This window comes from Varanus komodoensis, unplaced genomic scaffold, assembly GCF_004798865.1.
Source record: "Varanus komodoensis strain SLA01 unplaced genomic scaffold, ASM479886v1 scaffold4, whole genome shotgun sequence".
Taxonomy (NCBI): domain Eukaryota; kingdom Metazoa; phylum Chordata; class Lepidosauria; order Squamata; family Varanidae; genus Varanus; species Varanus komodoensis.
Genome location: NW_025335941.1, coordinates 49,558,389 through 49,575,419, shown reverse-complemented (window position 1 = coordinate 49,575,419; position 17,031 = coordinate 49,558,389). Strand labels below are relative to the sequence as shown.

Genomic DNA, 17,031 nt, shown 5'->3' with positions numbered 1-17,031 from the left:
AACATTCCTCCAGGCCCTCCTATCCTCTACCATCTCCCAGAGTCTACCCAAGCTCACATCAACTGCTTCAGTTGACTCCATCTAGCCACCTCATCCTCTGCCGTCCCCTTCTTCTTTTGCCATCTATTGTTCCCAGCATTAGACTCTTCCCCAGGGAGTCCTTCCTTCTCATTAGGTGGCCAAAGTATTTGAGTTTCATCTTCAGGACCTGGCCTTCTAAAGAGCAGTCAGGGTTGATCTCCTCTAGGACTGACCAGTTTGATCGCCTTGCGGTCCAAGGGACTCGCAGAAGTCTCCTCCAGCACCACAATTCAAAGGCCTCAATCCTTTTGTGCTCAGTCTTACTTATGGTCCAGCTTTCACAGCCGTACATTGCAACTGGGAAAACCATAGCCTTGACTATATGCACTTTTGTTGGCAGGGTGATATCTCTGCTTTTTAGTATGCTGTCTAGATTTGCCATAGCTTTCCTCCCCAGGAGCAAGCATCTTTTAATTTCTTGGCTGCAGTCCCTGTCTGCGGTGATCTTGGAGCCCAGGAAAATAAAATCTGTCACTACCTCCATTTCTTCCCCATATATTTGTCAGAAAGTGAGAGGACCGGATGCCATGATCTTAGTTTTCTTAATGTTGAGTTTCAAGCCAACTTTTGCGCTCTCCTCCTTCACCCGCATCAAGAGGCTCTTTAGTTCCTCTTCACTTTCTGCCACGAGAGTGGTATCATCTGCATAACTGAGGTTGTTGATATTTCTCCCAGCAATCTTAATTCCAACTGGTAATACATCTAGTCCCACCTTTCTCATGATGTGCTCTACATATAAGTTAAATAGGCAGGGCAACAGTATACAGCCTTGCCGAACTCCTTTCTGAACCAATTTTGAACCAATCAGTGGTTCTGTACCCAGTTCTCACTGTTGCTTCTTGACCCACATATAGGTTTCTCAAGAGACAAATAAGATGGTCTAGTACACCCATTTCTTTAAGAGCTTGCCACAAATTGTTGTGAACCACACAATCAAAGGCTTCAGTATAGTCAATGAAGCAGAAGTAGATGTTTTTCTGGAACTCCCTAGCTTTCTCCATGATCCGGCGTATGTTGGCAATTTGATCTCTAGTTCCTCTCCCTCTTCGAAATCCTGCCTGTACTTCTGGTAGTTCTCAATCCACATACTGCTGGAGCCTAGCTTGTAGGATTTTGAGCATAACTTAGCTAGCATGTGAAATGAGTGCAATACTGCTGTAGTTCGAACATTCTTTGGCATTGCCCTTCTTTGGGATCGGAATGTAAACTGACCTTTTCCAATCCTGTGGCCACTGTTGAGCTTTCCAAATTTGCTGGCATATTGAGTGTAGCACTTTTACTGCATTGTCTTTTAGGATTTTGAATAGCTCAGCTGAAATACTGTCACCTCCACTAACTTTGTTGTTGCTCAGACTTCCTAAGGCCCATTTGACTTCACATTCCAGGATGTCTGGCTCGAGGTCAGTGACCACCCCATCATGGTTATCAGGGACATTAAGCTCTTTCTTGTATAGTTCTTCTGTGTAATCTTGCCACCTCTTCTTAATCTCTTCTGCCTCTGTTAGGTCCCTGCCATACTGGTCCTTTATCATGCCCATCTTTGCATGAAATGTTCCCTTCATATCTCCAATTTTCTTGAAGAGCTCTCTGGTCCTCCCTATTCTATTGTTTTCTTCTATTTCTTTGCACTGTTCCCCTCAGACAGCCATTTTGCTTTCTTGCATTTCTTTTTCTTTGGGATGGTTTTAGTTGCTACCTCTTGTACAATGTTGCAAACCTCCATCCATAGCTCTTCAGGCACTCCGTCAATCAGATCTAATTCCTTAAATCTATCTGTCACCTCTACTGTATATTCATCAGGGATATGATTTAGGTGATACATTAGTGGCCTAGTGCTTTTCCCTACTTTCTTCAACTTAAGCCTAAATTTTGCAACCAGAAGCTCATGATCTGAGCCACAGTCAGCCCCTGGTCTAGTTTTTACTGACTGTATAGAGCTTCTCCATCTTTGGCTGCAGAGCACATAGTCAATCTAATTTCTGTGTTGACCATCTCGTGATGTCCATGTGTAGAGTTATCTCTTGGGTTGTTGGAAAAGAGTGTTTGGTATGACCATTGTATTCTCTTGACAAAATTCTATCAGCCTGTGCCCTGCTTCATTTTGTATTGCAAGGCCAAACTTGCCTGTTATTCCGGTTATCTTTTGGCTTCCTACTTTAGCATTCCAATCCCCCATGATGATAAGGACATCATTTTTTGGAGTTAATTCTAGAAGGTGTTGTAGGCCTTCATAGAATTGGTCAACTTCAGCCTCTTCAGCACCAGTGGTTGGGACATAGACTTGGACTATTGTGATGTTCAATGGTTTGCCTTGGATTCGAACTGAGATCATTCTGTCATTTTGGAGATTGTATCCCAGTACTGTTTTTCCTACTCTTTTATTGACTATGAAGGCTACTCCATTTCTTCTGAGGGATTCTTGCCTGCAGTAGTATACCTGATGGTCATCTGAATTAAATTCACCCATTCCTGTCCATTTTAGTTCACTGATTCCTAAGATGTCGATGTTCAGTCTTGTCATCTCTTGTTTCACCACGTCCAGCTTGCCTTGATTCATGGATCTTACATTCCAGGTTCCTATGGAGTATAGATCTTTGCAGCATCAGACTCTTCTTTCACCACCAGATACATCAGCAACTGAGTGTCCTTTCGGCTTTGACCCAGTCGCTTTATTCTTTCTGGCGCTACTAGTACTAGCCCTCTGATCTTCCCCAGTAGCATATTGGACACCTTCCGACCTGAGGGGCTCATCTCCTGGTGTCATATCTTTTTGCCTTTTGGTACTGTCCATGGGGTTTTCATGGCAAAGATACTGGAGTGGGTTGCCATTTCCTTCTCCAGTGGATCACGTTTTGTCAGAGCTCTCTGCTATGACCTGTCCGTCTTGGGTGACCCTGCACGGCATAGCTCATAGCTTCACTGAGCTACGCAAGCCCCTTTGCCACGACAAGGCAGTGACCCATGAAGGAGAAATCAGGATTAGATGATGTAAATTCTCAATCTTCACAATGTCACACAAAGCATTATCCATAAATCATGCTCAAGCATAAGGGCACAATGTGCGTATTATTTTAACTGCAACATCAAATTCATGCATTTCCTAACTAGCTTTCATCTTTCTACTGTAACATCTGTATACAACATACCATATTACATTGTAACACATACCATTTATCAAAGCAAGTAAGTGCAACACAATTGCTACCTTTTTGGGCTTTCATTGTCTGTTCTTCAATTTGTCTTAGCCGTTCCATCAACTCTTCCTTTTCACGCTCTATTCTTTCTTTCTCTTTTTCTGCTATTTCCCTTTTCTTTTTTTCATTCTCTAGCTGTGCTCTAAATGAAAGAGATACAGGTATAGCCATCTTAAATTACAGTCTACAAGTAAATCCATTTACTCAAACATGCCAAATGGATTTCAACAGTATCAATCATTAAATCATGCAATCCAATGCATGGTCAGCCAGGAAAAAAAGTTCTACAACTCCCAGCATCCCTTAGCTAGGAGCTATAGCATTTTGTCTGCCTAAACCGGATTGCACCCTATATGATATACTAGAAAGAACCTTACTACAATAAAACAGCTTTCCTTCTGGCAGATTTCAAAGTTATATCCTAAGTATCTAAACGAAGCAAAGTCCAACTCACAGCATTACTACCAGGATGAAATTAATATATTTCACATACCTCCCAAGACAGCTTAAAATATAAAATGATAAAATTGGACTTACAAAGGTAAAATTGAAGTGTTTTTCTGGTCAGTGAGGATTAGAGCAGGCAGGAAAGGGAGAACAACTTTCCCTCTTCTGTGGAAGGTAGTGCCAAACATATAAGTAACTTTGAGAAGGAGAATCAGTCTTAGAATCTGAATGAAGCTATAATGTTTTAACCTAGAGCATAACACAGAAATCTAGTAGGTGAGAGGTGGAATACACGAGAAAGCACTCCAGCAAAGTCCTTCTTAGTGGCATTAATGTCCATTAATGTCCAAATCTCCCAACCTACAGAATAAAACCTACATAAAATCCCAAGGGCCACTGGGTCAATGTCTTATGCTTTTAATACCTCAGGAACTTCTGTTTTGGAAGTTGAGATACTGCTGGATATATATTTTGCAGAGACTGTTCAATCACTGTTTGTCTCCAACCCTTATTTGGCTTTCATAGCTCAGGAAAAACCACTGCAAGAACCACAGCTATGACACTGGCATAGATCATGAATGAGAAGTCTGAGCTGGGAGGGAGGAAGGTAAGTTCCCCTTCTAAGAATACCCTTTTCTCTCTTTCTGATGCAGATGTGCCTCTGCCAGCCTCAATGAAATCTAGCCTAGGTGATTTCTCGATACAGCAGGAATGAAAGGCTCCCTGTACTTGTGTAGCACCACAAATGATGCCTGCAGGGACCAGAATTTTTGGCTCACAGTACGAAGCCAAATGTGATGGGTACATCTTAATCAATGCAGATCTCCTTTCCCAATTAGTAGTGTAAGCTAGGAGGGAGTAGAACACCAAACAAGTGATGAGTCAACTGATGAAGCAGCACTCACTACAATGGGTAGAAGAGCTGCTATCAGAATGATCTTGAGGCTCCTGCTAGTACCGATGCAGGTTTTCCTAAGTCCCACACTTCCTTGGCCAAAATGCAGCAGACAGAGTTGTTTGATTTTTTTGGCAAAGGTTAAACTGGAGAGGAAGCACAATGTTTGGAAGGTCTCCTGACTGTCCACCCTCCATGAAATAATACCCCTGCTTTCCCCATTGAAGAAATAAAATAACAAAGGAAAGAAAAGAAGATCCTACAAATGGAATAAAGGGATATGCCCTCAGGCCTAACTTGAGACCTCCAGATCAACTCTGCAGTTTGGAACAAGAGAGAGTCAAGACCATGGGTTTCTTCCCCTTCCAAATGACACAGAGTTACTTACCTATTTGGTCCTGCCTTCTATGAAACAGTTAACTTTTTCCTGCTTGCTCTATTCTCTCACTGAAAGAACAGGCAAAACCCTTTAGGATGAAGATCAACATAATGCAATGATAAGGCAATGCTTCTCATCTGGCACATACAATAATCAACTAGCAAGAGAACAAGAATCTCCCAAATAGCACATAACCTCAACCTTCTCACATGGACTTCATTAACAGCTTAATCAACAAGGTTCAATATGATGCAACATTGAAGTTTAAGTATTTTTTTTTTATTCTCCATAATCTCCTCACCTTTATTAAGTCCGTTTGTGCACTGGCAATTCCGGCAGCTAACATGATAATATCAAAGTAGCACTTGTGTGTTAATATTCAAGCTTACCTAGTACAGGATCTTCTGAAATCACTGTGGGAGTATATGATAAACATGCCAGTACAAGTAGTTTTGTTTTTCCCCAAAGCATCAGGGCTATCACAGAGTACAATTAAAGTAGACAGCCTGTTCTCACTACACTTTACCAAAGGAAAAATCTAGCTGTGGTACAAGGCTGAAAAAGCACATGAGCTTTAATAGCTACTACCCAGAGCAAAAGAAAACCATGTAGCTTAATAAACATCCTTTCTTCCTATATAATTCATGAACCTAATTTGTCATTGGCCAGAACTATATAAGCACATATAAACAGGCAAATAAGATCCCAAACAACAATAGTTTACACAACTGGCACTGATTCAATAAAGGGCAACCCCTCACTGTTTGCAGGGATTTTTCTCCACAAGGGAAAAAACAGAGCTTAAGGCAATCATTCTTTTCCGTATTAAGTCAGTCTCAAATTGGTATATGCTAGATTGCTTTTGGAACACAGTGCTGTGAAATCAGTTCTAATGCCAAGAGTACTCCAGTAAGTTCACAAATAACCTGTATCATACCTTTCCAATTGTTTTTGGTGTTTTTCTTCTCTAGCTTGGGCCTTCATCTGTTGTACTTCAATTGTATCTGGCTTCCTCCTTCTCATGTACAACTCATGGTTTCCCATGCACAAAGCCAATATCCGCTTATTAATTCTCAGACGTGGTGCATAAAACACAAAATCCTAATTTAAAAAATTTCAAAGGTTGAATCCCATTTATGTTTCAGAATTATTGATTTGTAAAGCACACAGACATTCAAACTTCTTACATAAAATACCAGCTTCTTAAGACTTAATGCACTTTCATTAACCACTCTTTAATGGCATATACTGTGGACTAGTCATTAGCAGTTCCAGATTAATATATGATCTGAAATCAGCAATAAAACCATGTTTGTGGGGAACACCAAATTATTAAGGATGCTGAAATCCCAACCAGTCTAGGAAGAGTGTCCAAAGGATCTCTGAAGCAAATGACTGTGCAACAGGCTGGCAGATGAAATTCAGAATGCATTTTGGAAGTTTTGTACATTAGAGACATAAAAGAAAGAAAACTTCGGTGCTGCAGGGTTTAAACTGGATGCAACTACACTTTGTGGAAAGCTCTGAAATATGTAAATTTAGTATGGTGCTGCATTGAAAAGGCAAATTAGGAATGAAGAATTCCAACAGGCTGAGGAAGGTAAAAGGGGGAGCAGGGCTACTCCACCAGCTGTGCTGCATACCATCCCCATGAAGCCTTCTTCTCAACTGTTAGCACCAGCAGCCATTCTGGAAGGCTGTATTGAGGGGAAAGTGGGAATATTCCACCAACATATGGAAAGAATTCTGTTTCCCCTCTTCTGTTCACATTACTTCTTCTCTGTATGTCATGTCTTTTTGAATGTTAGTTTGTGGGCAGGGACTGTTTTGTTTTAACTGATTATTTTTAAGTCACTCACAGAAAACTTTTCTATTGAGGAGTGGCAAAAAACACTCCAAGTAAATAGACAAATAATGGAAATAGAAGTCATAAATCGATTATATAGCTGCATTTTTAAAATGTTTTAAAATTGTAATTCAAAAAAATGAGGCAGACTATAGAAGGAACTATAAAAAAACACATGGAATTATTTCCAGTGCTACTGGGAAAGACTGTTATTGGGGGCATTAGTAAATTAAATCAGTAAGTGACAAATTCAATATCGATACAGCTACAATAAGAAAGAAAACACTTCACAGAAATAAGAACCAGAGAGGATGTGGTAACAGGTTTACCCTATAATGATCTTGGACTTAAACAAGATTGACTTACCGGGGCCTTTTTGTCAATAGGCTTTATCACAAACTTTTTGTCATTAAATGAAATATTTCTGATTTCACTCCAAGGAAAGCCAATCTTGGGAGTCAACCTTTGGTAAGGAAGAAAAAAAATATTTATCTGTCTGTCTGTCTGTCTGTCTGTCTATTATTTTATTTTATTTAGGAAATTTATAGGCCGCCCATTACTGTCATCTCTAAACAGCTTACAATATATCAGGGGTCCTCAAACTTTCTGAATAGGGGACCAGTTGAAAGGCTGCGGTGACCTTTGCAGGCCAGTGAGGTGGGGGTGCCTGGGGATGTGGGCCGGTGAGGTGCCATTGGGCACGTGCAGTGGTGGCTCATTTGCTCAGAGATCTCCCAGCAAATCCAAAACCATCTCCGAGCGAGCAAGCCACAACCTCCCCGCCCATGCAGCAAGTGCGCATGCAGGTGGCGACAGGCAGGTCGTAGTTTGAGGACCCATGCAATATATTATAATCCTAAACAAAATAAATTGGCTACACGATTGAGTATAAAATGACATGGTTAAAATAAATTAAATGAATATACAATTAAAATTAATTAGCTTTAAAATATTGGTCAAATAAAAAGGTCTTGACCTGGCACCAAAAAGCATATAATGACGGCGCCAGGCGGACCTCTCTAGGGAGCACATTCCATAGTCGGGGTGCCCTTAATAAAATAAAAATCCCTTAATAAAAGGATAAACATGCTAAAGAACATAGTTATCAGGCAAACACAGACTTAAGGATGCAAGGACAGGTAATTTCATCCACCTCTGTCAAAAAGACAGGTCAACACCCACTACATTCCTTTCCTGTACCGTATGTAGATTTTCCTCAAAGACAAAATACGTATATCTAGAAACTTACAAAGAAGGATGATTCTTGATCAGTACTCTGGAAACACTTAAATTGTTCTAGTGCTACTTACTTGTCATCATGTTCATAAATATTCAAACCCAAAGCATCAACACCAAGCCATAACTCAGTTCCCTTTTTGTTCTTTATTTCAAAGTAGTTGACTCCATACATTTCCAAATCTTGTGCAATTTTGAGATATTCCATCATAGAATCTTCCCTGATAATGGAAAACATAATTTCAACCAGATAAAACGCAAGTTTATTTTACTGTAAAGACAGATGCAAAAGGTTGAAAACAAATCTCATGCATGTTTATTTGAAAATAAGTTCTATCAATCTGAAGAAAACTGTCCTAACAAACCAGCTGGGACTGCTGTTCTAACTGAGGATTAATACCAAGTCCAATGTGTCTTTATAATTTTATGGCAAAATTAAAATAGAATAAGGGAAAAATAATAAAGAAAGGTAGACTGATTACCTGGAAGTGCAGTTCTTTGAGTGGTCATTTGTGAAGTCACACATATCTACAAGTTAAACCCCTGTTTAGGACTTAACCAAGCTTTTGGCAAGAACCCCATTCAGCTCCTCTGTACATGTTACAAATCCTTCATGGTGCAGTAAAAGTACATTATAAGGCACTGCAGTAGAGAGGAGGGTGGGTTTGTGTGAGTGCACTGATGACCATGCAAGGACCAGGGAGGCAGCAGGGATAATCTGCATATGTTTGTGGAATTCTGGGAAGTGAAAGGAGGTCACCAGAAGCAGTCCTGAAGTCAGCCTTCAGCTGACCTGCTAAAGACAGCAGTCCATGAAGTTAATGGCCCACAGAAATCAGTAAACTGAAAAGTTGTTAGAGAGAACAAGGGACTGTAGGAACAAGATGCACCAGAGATGGAAGAGCAACAGCAGGCTGAAACAGATATAGAGAATGCTGAGTTGAGGAAAGTCAATGAAGAGAAAACTCCCTGGAGAAGGGTAGCAGATTCAAAAGAGCAGATTCAAAAACACTTAGCACCTGTAGAACCACTAGAGCTAAGTAACTGCTTTTAGCTACTGGAGGATGAGACCAAAGGACAGCCTGCAGAGGAATAATTACAAGGAAGCCTGTACAACAGGGAGTAAGATTCAGTTGTCCAAGAAGAAAAGTAGTCATTGTGGGAGAGTCCTTGTTGTGTGGTACTGAAACCCATGTGTATTGTGATGATCTACGGACTCACCCATTATGTTCTACCCTGAAGCCTGGATTAGAGATGTGACCAAAGGTTTACCAAAGCTCATAAAACCCACTGACACACAGGCCTTTCTTCTAGTCCATGTGGAAACAAATGATACTGCCAAACTGAGCTACAATAAAATCACAACAGGTTTTGAAACTCAAGAACTTTGAGGCCCAGATAGTTTTATCATCCATCCTCCCAATTCTTGGCACCCACATGAGTGATTTGAATTCTGGGATCCCACACTGTACTTTTTGGAAGATAGATTGATGGCAAGGAATGGGTTGCACCTCATAAGAACGGGAACAAATGTGTTTGCCCATAGCATGAAGAAATTCATCAGAAAGGCTTCGAACTGAATCCTGCCAGGAAGGGAAACATGAACTTGGAGGCAACAGTGGATAAAGGCTTTAGTATCATAACAAAAAACTCTAGTATCATGCCAAAATAGTTTTCACTATAATGAAGGAAAAAATTCAGGGCATGAAACTCATGTGCTTCATTGTCTATATTCTCATGTCCCAGACTATGTACTGGAAGTGGAAGGTAAACCAGGTGACAAAAGAAGGGTACAGAAAGGAGGCACAGAACTGCAGAAATGACATCAGGAAGGCTAAAGCCGAAAATGAGCTGAGACTAGCAAGGAATGCTAGAAGCAACCCAAGATGCTAGAAAAAAATTTCAGGTATGTGCACAGTAAAAAACAGTGAGCAGAAATGGTTGTTTAGCATCTCAATGAGGATGGCAAATTAATAACAGATGACAAACAGAAGACCAAAGTGCTCAATTCCTAGTCTGGCTCAGTCTTTTCCAAAAAGCACATCTATGAGCCTCCTTCCTCCTGGCAGAAATGAAGTGCAAACTGAAGGGGCAGGATAGAAGCTCGATGTTGTAAGCCGCCCCGAGGCCTTGGCAAGGGGCGGCATAGAAATGTTTTAATAAATAAATAAATAAATAAATAAATAAATAAATAAATAAGCTTGGGGTTAATAAACAAACAGTCAAGGAACACCTAACTTCTTTGAATGAGTTCAAATCTCTAGGGTCTGATGAACTACATCCTAGAATAATAAAGGAAATGGTGGTCAGAACCACTATTCTCTTTGAAAAATCATGGGTGAAGTGCCAGAGGACTGGAATAGTGCTAATGTTTTCTCTATCCCCCCTCTCCCCCAAAAGGCAAAAAGGAAGATCCTGGGAACTACAGAACAGTTAGTGCAGCAACAATCCCTGGGGAAATTCCAGAGAAGATAATAAAGAAGCCAGTCTGGAAGCACCTTGAAGTCAGTGCCGTAATTACTAGAAGATAGCATGGATTTAGCAAGAACGAAACTTGCTAGACTAGTATGATCTCATTTTTTTGATCGGGTACCCTCCCTTGTGGATTGTGGGAATGCTGTGGACATACTATGTCTTGACTTCAGTAAAGCTTTGGACAAAGTGCCCCATAACATTCTGATCAGCAAACTAGTTAAATATGGGCTAGATAAAACAACTATTAGGAAAATCCACAGCTGGCTACAGAATCAGACTCAAAGAGGGGCAAAAGGGAAAAAAGAAGGAATTCAGATATGGCAGGACAATCCATCCAAAGTACCCCCCCACCCCCATCAAACATAGAGAGTAACTCAGAAAGAAGAAGAAGAAGAAGAAGAAGAAGAAGAAGAAGAAGAAGAAGAAGAAAAGAAGGAGGAGGAGGAGGAGGAATAGGAATATGTAACAATTTGGGTTTGTTTTTAGGCCATGAGACAGAAAATGTTCCAATATGCTGATTGTTCCTGTAGTGGAATAAAAGGAAATGAGAGGCAGGCAGGAGCTGCACCTGCAGCATATTCAGAGGAGGGGGCCAGGGCTCCTGTCAAAAGTTCTTTTTGGTTCTACAATGCCCCAAATGCTGTTCTGTACAGGTGAACAATTGATATGTCTGAGTCACAGAGACCACAAAGAAGAACTGGGCTAATTACATACATGAGTGAACTAAAATGACTATTTATAGTAACAAGCAACACTGATTATGTTTATAGAATAAGGTAAAAGATAAACAAAAGCAAGCTAGTATCAAATGAAATAAAGCTATACCTATATTACAAAATTACCTTAGCATCCCTTTGTGTTCATCATGCCAATTCTGTATTCTTTCTTCCCACTGCTCTTTTGTTAATTTATGCTGCTCCAAGACACTGCCAAAATAAGGACCATTATAAAATGTTTATCCTGATATGTCTATGCAAAACCTGGACTATCAGTATAGGCCTGAAGTCAGCAATAAACAGCACAAGAGAGGACTCCAAAAAGCTCTCTGTGTATATTTAGTCCAGTGAACACGTAGAACAATGCTAATGTTTGAAAGCGAATAATAAAGCTTTGAGAAAGATAGTCAAGAACCAAAAGTCTGCCTGAGCTTTCAATATTACTTCACGTTCTAGAAATCCCAGTCATCTTGTATTTCGTTTAAATTAGAAGACTTTACATCATGCCCTTCTGCAGTACTCAGGGCAGATTACAATGATTTAAAAACAATAAAATGCTTCCTGTTAATAAACAGCAATAGATACAGTTGATAAGAGCAATCTCTATTGATTTATGTAACCTTTTACCTTTTATCTTGAAATAAAGAGAATAATGGCATGACTAAAAACAGAGCAGCAGCAACATTAATAAATAGCAACCACTTAAGATGAAAACATAGAACAGGGCTTGGCCCTCCTGACCACTGGACTGACTAGTCAAGCTTCCCAGTCTTCCTGCTGGAAAGTTCATTTTTATTAACTGTTTTTATGTGTGTGTTTAATCCTTCTCTCTAATTCTCAGGAAGCTGAAATGGTGCTTACAAACATCAAATTGAACAAATGAGTGGATGGCTGCTAATTATCACCAATTATTAAACTGGATTCTAGATATATCTTTTGTTCAGTAGCACTGAGCAGCTCATGGCTTTCTCTTACTTAGGGTTCACTATCTCTCAGACACAGACCTGGTTTGTGCATGGGTTTATTTAATGCATGGATTGCTTAAATTTGGGCTGCTGTTATGGGTGAAACCACCTACACTAACAAATGATGGTTTGTTAACCACATACAATTTGAAAGAGTACCAAAGGCCTGTTGTTGAACTGTGAACTTTGTATTAAATCATGGGTAGTTGTTATGCGTAAAACAAGAACTGTGGGATGTTCAGGAGTTGTTTAAACAGGCTAAACAAATGGCAGATAACAGTGATCACAGAAATTGGCCACTCTATATGCCAATACTACAGTGCTGCACAGGCATTTGCAATACAGAGAGGAAGTAGACAAACAAGAAGCTAAGCAACCTAGGAATTAAGAAAATAGCCATGGTTGTTCAATCATCTGCTCGACAAACCCTGGGTAGTGTAACAAATGATGGGTTAAGCATGGATTAAGTAAACCATGCATTAGCTTTATGTATGATCCAGATAAAAATCTTCCATTTCTGAACCCACTAGGCATGCTTACTATATCCTAACAGAGTTTCTAGACTTTTGATGTGCATAGAAGTTCCTTACCGCTGGGGAAGAAGTCTGTCATTGGCCAAATAGCCTAGCTTATGTATTTCTTTATTGTAATCACCATATTTAGCTTGAACAGCATAAGAAGCTAGCAGAACAGCAGTTTCAGGTGGACAATAGATTTCATCATTTAAGATGGCTTCTTTGACTTGCAGAAAAAACAGTCTCTGGGTTATTTCTTGAATTAACTCTTCAGACACATCCTCAGGAAAAAACTTTGCCCTGAATTTGAATTGAAGAGGACTTTCTTTCCTTACATCTTGCTGTGTTACCTGAAATGAAGTTTTTAGAAGGGTAAACAGAACATTAGAGTATCAGAAAAAGATTGTTACATAGAGTAATCCAACTCTAGAAATCACAACACTGAAAGACTTGTGATTTACACAGTCCTCTAAATAATTAATTGAGAATTAAGAAAACACGACAGCTTTCAGAAGCTACAGAAGACCATATGAAATCCTTATGAATTCTTACCTTATTTCTATTTTCATTATAAAAATGAGTTCTAAAAACCTCTCTGCATAAAATTTGGATCCAAACTAAATTCAACTTGCATTCAAAAAGTCACATTTAAATATTTAAGAAAGTATTTTGCATTATAAAACCCAATTTCATATCAAAATGATTAATAACAAAATACTATAGTAACATATTATTCTAAGATAATATTCAAATGAATAGATGGGCCTTGAAACACAATGTGGTGGTATGGAAGGTTCCTATTCAGGGTTCAAGGCAGCCAGGTCCTCTTCTAGGGTCTTCCATTCAAATCTCCCCCCCCCCTCCAGTTTTTCATTCCCCATCCACATATGCATAGCACAATACAGCCACTAAGTACACAATACAGCCACGAAGTACGCTCTGCCAGCACTGGATTGTTTCTGTGGAAGGAATGACCCTCTTATGTTTTTCCCTTAAATATTTTTTAAATTTCTGCAGATCCTGAGTATGCAGATACTACTCCCCTTGTTTCTTAAATAACCCCATTTTGACTACAATCTGATCAGCACCCACTAGTTACACTTAAAATTGGAGGGAATAATTAATTCATAGTATGAGAGACTAGCATCCCTCATCCATGTTTCTACACCCCATCACTTCAAACCCCCCCAAAGTAAAAGGCTCAAAGACAGGCAAGTGGAATACTTGCTTCAGAGAAAAATGGACAGAACACCTACTCATAAGTTATTCAGCCCCCACTGCCACTACCCATACACAGAAAACAGGAGATCAACAGTTCCCCCCACTACTGGGAGAAGTATATGTCCAAACCAGAAAATCCAACAGGTATTAGAAAATGAATTTCCATGGAACCTGCAAATTCAATCAAGTTTAAGCAGGATTCATCAACTAAAGGTGCTCCATGGTATTTCCCTCAGGATAGTCTTTAGCTGGCAAATACAAGTTCCTGTATGGGAAATTTATTTCTTGATGAAAACAGGAACACAAGCTGTATAATTTACCTTCTCTACTGCACATGCTCACACCATCAAATATTACTGAATAGTAACTCAGAGAAAACAAATCCAGAAGCTTCTAATTATTTCAACCATAAGCTAAATTGTCTTTCATAAAACTATACCATCATGCTGGCAGACAAGGTGGCTGCACTAAAGAAAGCATATAGAAATAGGATCATTCACTCTAGAAATTTACTAGTTCTGTTCAAAACAGGGCTTAGAGTTGGCCAAGATAAAACTCAAGAAAAGAAAATGGGCATTGTCTGAAGCTCAATCCAGACAAGATGGAGGTCCTGTTGGTTGGTGGATTGGGCTTCGGGGAGAGTGAATTGAACCTAGTCCTGAATGGGGTTGCACTCCCTCTTAGGGACAAGGTTTGCAGCTTGGGAGTGCTCCTCGTCCCAGAGCTTTCACTGGAAGCTCAGGTGACAGCGGTGGCGAGAGTGCTTTCTTTCAGCTTCGGATGATCCATCAGCTGCGCCCCTACCTGGAGTACGACTGTCTGGCGACAGTGACACACACGTTGGTGACTTCCCGACTTGACTTCTGTAACGCGCTCTACGTGGGGCTACCCTTGAAGACGGTCCGGATACTTCAGTTGGTTCAAAATAGAGCTGCCAGGCTGCTGACGGGGACTGGGTGTTATGTTCACATGACTCCAGTTCTCCGTCAGCTTCACTGGCTTCCCATTGAAGTCCGGGCCCAATTCAAGGTGTTGGTGATGACCTATTAAGCCCTAAACGGCTTGCATCCTGGTTACCTGAAGGAGCGCTTACGTCCATATATGCCTGCCCGCCCCTTGAGATCTGCGGGAGAGGCCCTTCTCCGGGAATCTTCCATGAAGGAAATTAGGAGGGTAAGTACTCGGAGGAGGGCTTTCTCTGCGGTGGCGCCCAATCTATGGAATGTGCTCCCCAGAGAGGTCTGCCTGGCACCATCGTTATTTGTTTTTCGGCGCCAGGCGAAGACCTTTTTATTCAAATGTCATTTTAATTGTTAATAGTATTTATTCATTTTATTCTTTGGCCAGGGCGACTTAATTTATACTGTTAATTTATATTATTCTATGGAAGTTTATTTATGGATGTGAGCCGCCCCGAGGCTTCGGCGAATGGGGAGGCATAGAAGTCTCATAAATAAATAAATAAATTACATATTATATCTATATTAGCTCAGCTTGCAATTTAATCTTCAGAGTGTACAGCAAATCTAGCACTAAAAACATTGTCTCAGCTGAAAAAAGAATTGGAAAATTCTAAAGAATAAATTAAATTGAATAGGAACTACCACAACATAAAACTACATCACTTCTTCAGTAAAAAAACTATACTTTGTATTTATTATGTTTCATAAATCACCACCATTAATACAGAATTGATCTCTATATGATACTGAATCATCTTGAATTGGGTACAAATAATAAACCTTTACCTTTTTATTCAATTTCAACCAAGTTGAGTATCCTTTGCTGTCCACATACTGCAGTCCAAAAAACCAGACTTCTCGTAGACCAACAGTTTTTACAACCTAAAAAAGAAGTACATCAATATTACTCATTTTAATTTTTCAATCTCATTTGCTAGGATTTCCTTGGTAATACATTCTTTGATTACACTCTGTCTTTAAAGAAAAAAACAGCCATTTCAGAGAAAGGAAAGATATTTGGGAATGCATTGATTTAATTATTATTATATTTCTATACCAACCATAGCTGAAGCTATCTGGGCAGTTCACAACATTTAAGTCACCCATCTAGATATTCGGGAAGTTTTAAATGCAACAAAAGAGAGCAGTATTAAGGCTGCACTATGTTAGATAAGAATCCTCAGCATTCCTGGCCACTGGCCTGACAGTGCTGGCTGTTGCTGACAGGAGTTGGTTCAAAATGTCTGAATGGTACCAGACTGAGGAAGGCTGTTGTAGGGCAAGTAATAACATAGTGACAAGCCACTTTACAAGTAACAACATCCCATGTTTAAATATGCACAACAGATTTCCTATTAATAACCCTGTCCTAATAAAGCCAGGGAGCAACTATCCCTGCAATTTTCATCCAAATCTGCCATGAAAGTCACCGATGGTTCCATTTTAAAATATAGAATTGTGAAGTATTTCACACAAAAACTTTTGCACCTATTATTTCCCTATTTGCATGATACTATGCCTGTAAATGCCGCCCACTTCCAAAAGAAAAAAGTTATATAAAAAAATTAATTTCCAATTACAGTCAATAGGAGATGTGAACATTTGGATTTCCAACAAGAAGATAAATACAGTGGTACCTTGGCTCATGAACGCCACGAACAAATTGGGTCATGAACAAAAAGTTCATTAAAATTTTGACTTGGGTCGCGAACTCCGCATTGGGTGGTGACCAAGATCGTGGCCACCTCCCCCACCCCCCGAGTGGGGAGATGGTCACGATCACAGTTCTGTTCGTGCAGGGAAGACGTGCATGATCACGGGCGCACTCCTGCAGGAAGGATGGGCGCAATCTCGGCCATCTCCCCCGCAGTTGTGCTGTGCCCATCTTTTCTGCAGCAGCGCACCCATGATCACGCACATCTTCCCTGCACGAACGGAACTGCGATCGTGGCCATCTCCCCATTTGGGGTGGGGAAGTGGCCACGATCGCAGTTGCTTTCGTGCAGGGAAGGCATGCGCGATCACAGGTGCACTCCTGCAGGAAAGATGGGTGCAATCTTGGCCATTCCCCCCCACCAACCAGCATGATCGCGCCCATC

At 40.3% G+C, this 17,031-nt stretch overlaps 1 protein-coding gene across 1 annotated transcript in view; it reads right to left on the bottom strand.

Moving 5' to 3' along the window:
• Positions 1-17,031, bottom strand: part of RDX (radixin) — a 61,922-nt gene that overhangs the window by 17,465 nt on the left and 27,426 nt on the right. Inside the window, exons 4-10 of the mRNA XM_044441954.1 lie at positions 15,719-15,814; positions 12,825-13,099; positions 11,396-11,479; positions 8,153-8,299; positions 7,209-7,305; positions 5,934-6,097; positions 3,287-3,417 (exon numbers count right to left, since the gene is read on the bottom strand). Of these exons, the coding sequence (XP_044297889.1) occupies positions 3,287-3,417; positions 5,934-6,097; positions 7,209-7,305; positions 8,153-8,299; positions 11,396-11,479; positions 12,825-13,099; positions 15,719-15,814 (994 nt within the window). The remainder of the gene's footprint in view (positions 1-3,286; positions 3,418-5,933; positions 6,098-7,208; positions 7,306-8,152; positions 8,300-11,395; positions 11,480-12,824; positions 13,100-15,718; positions 15,815-17,031) is intronic.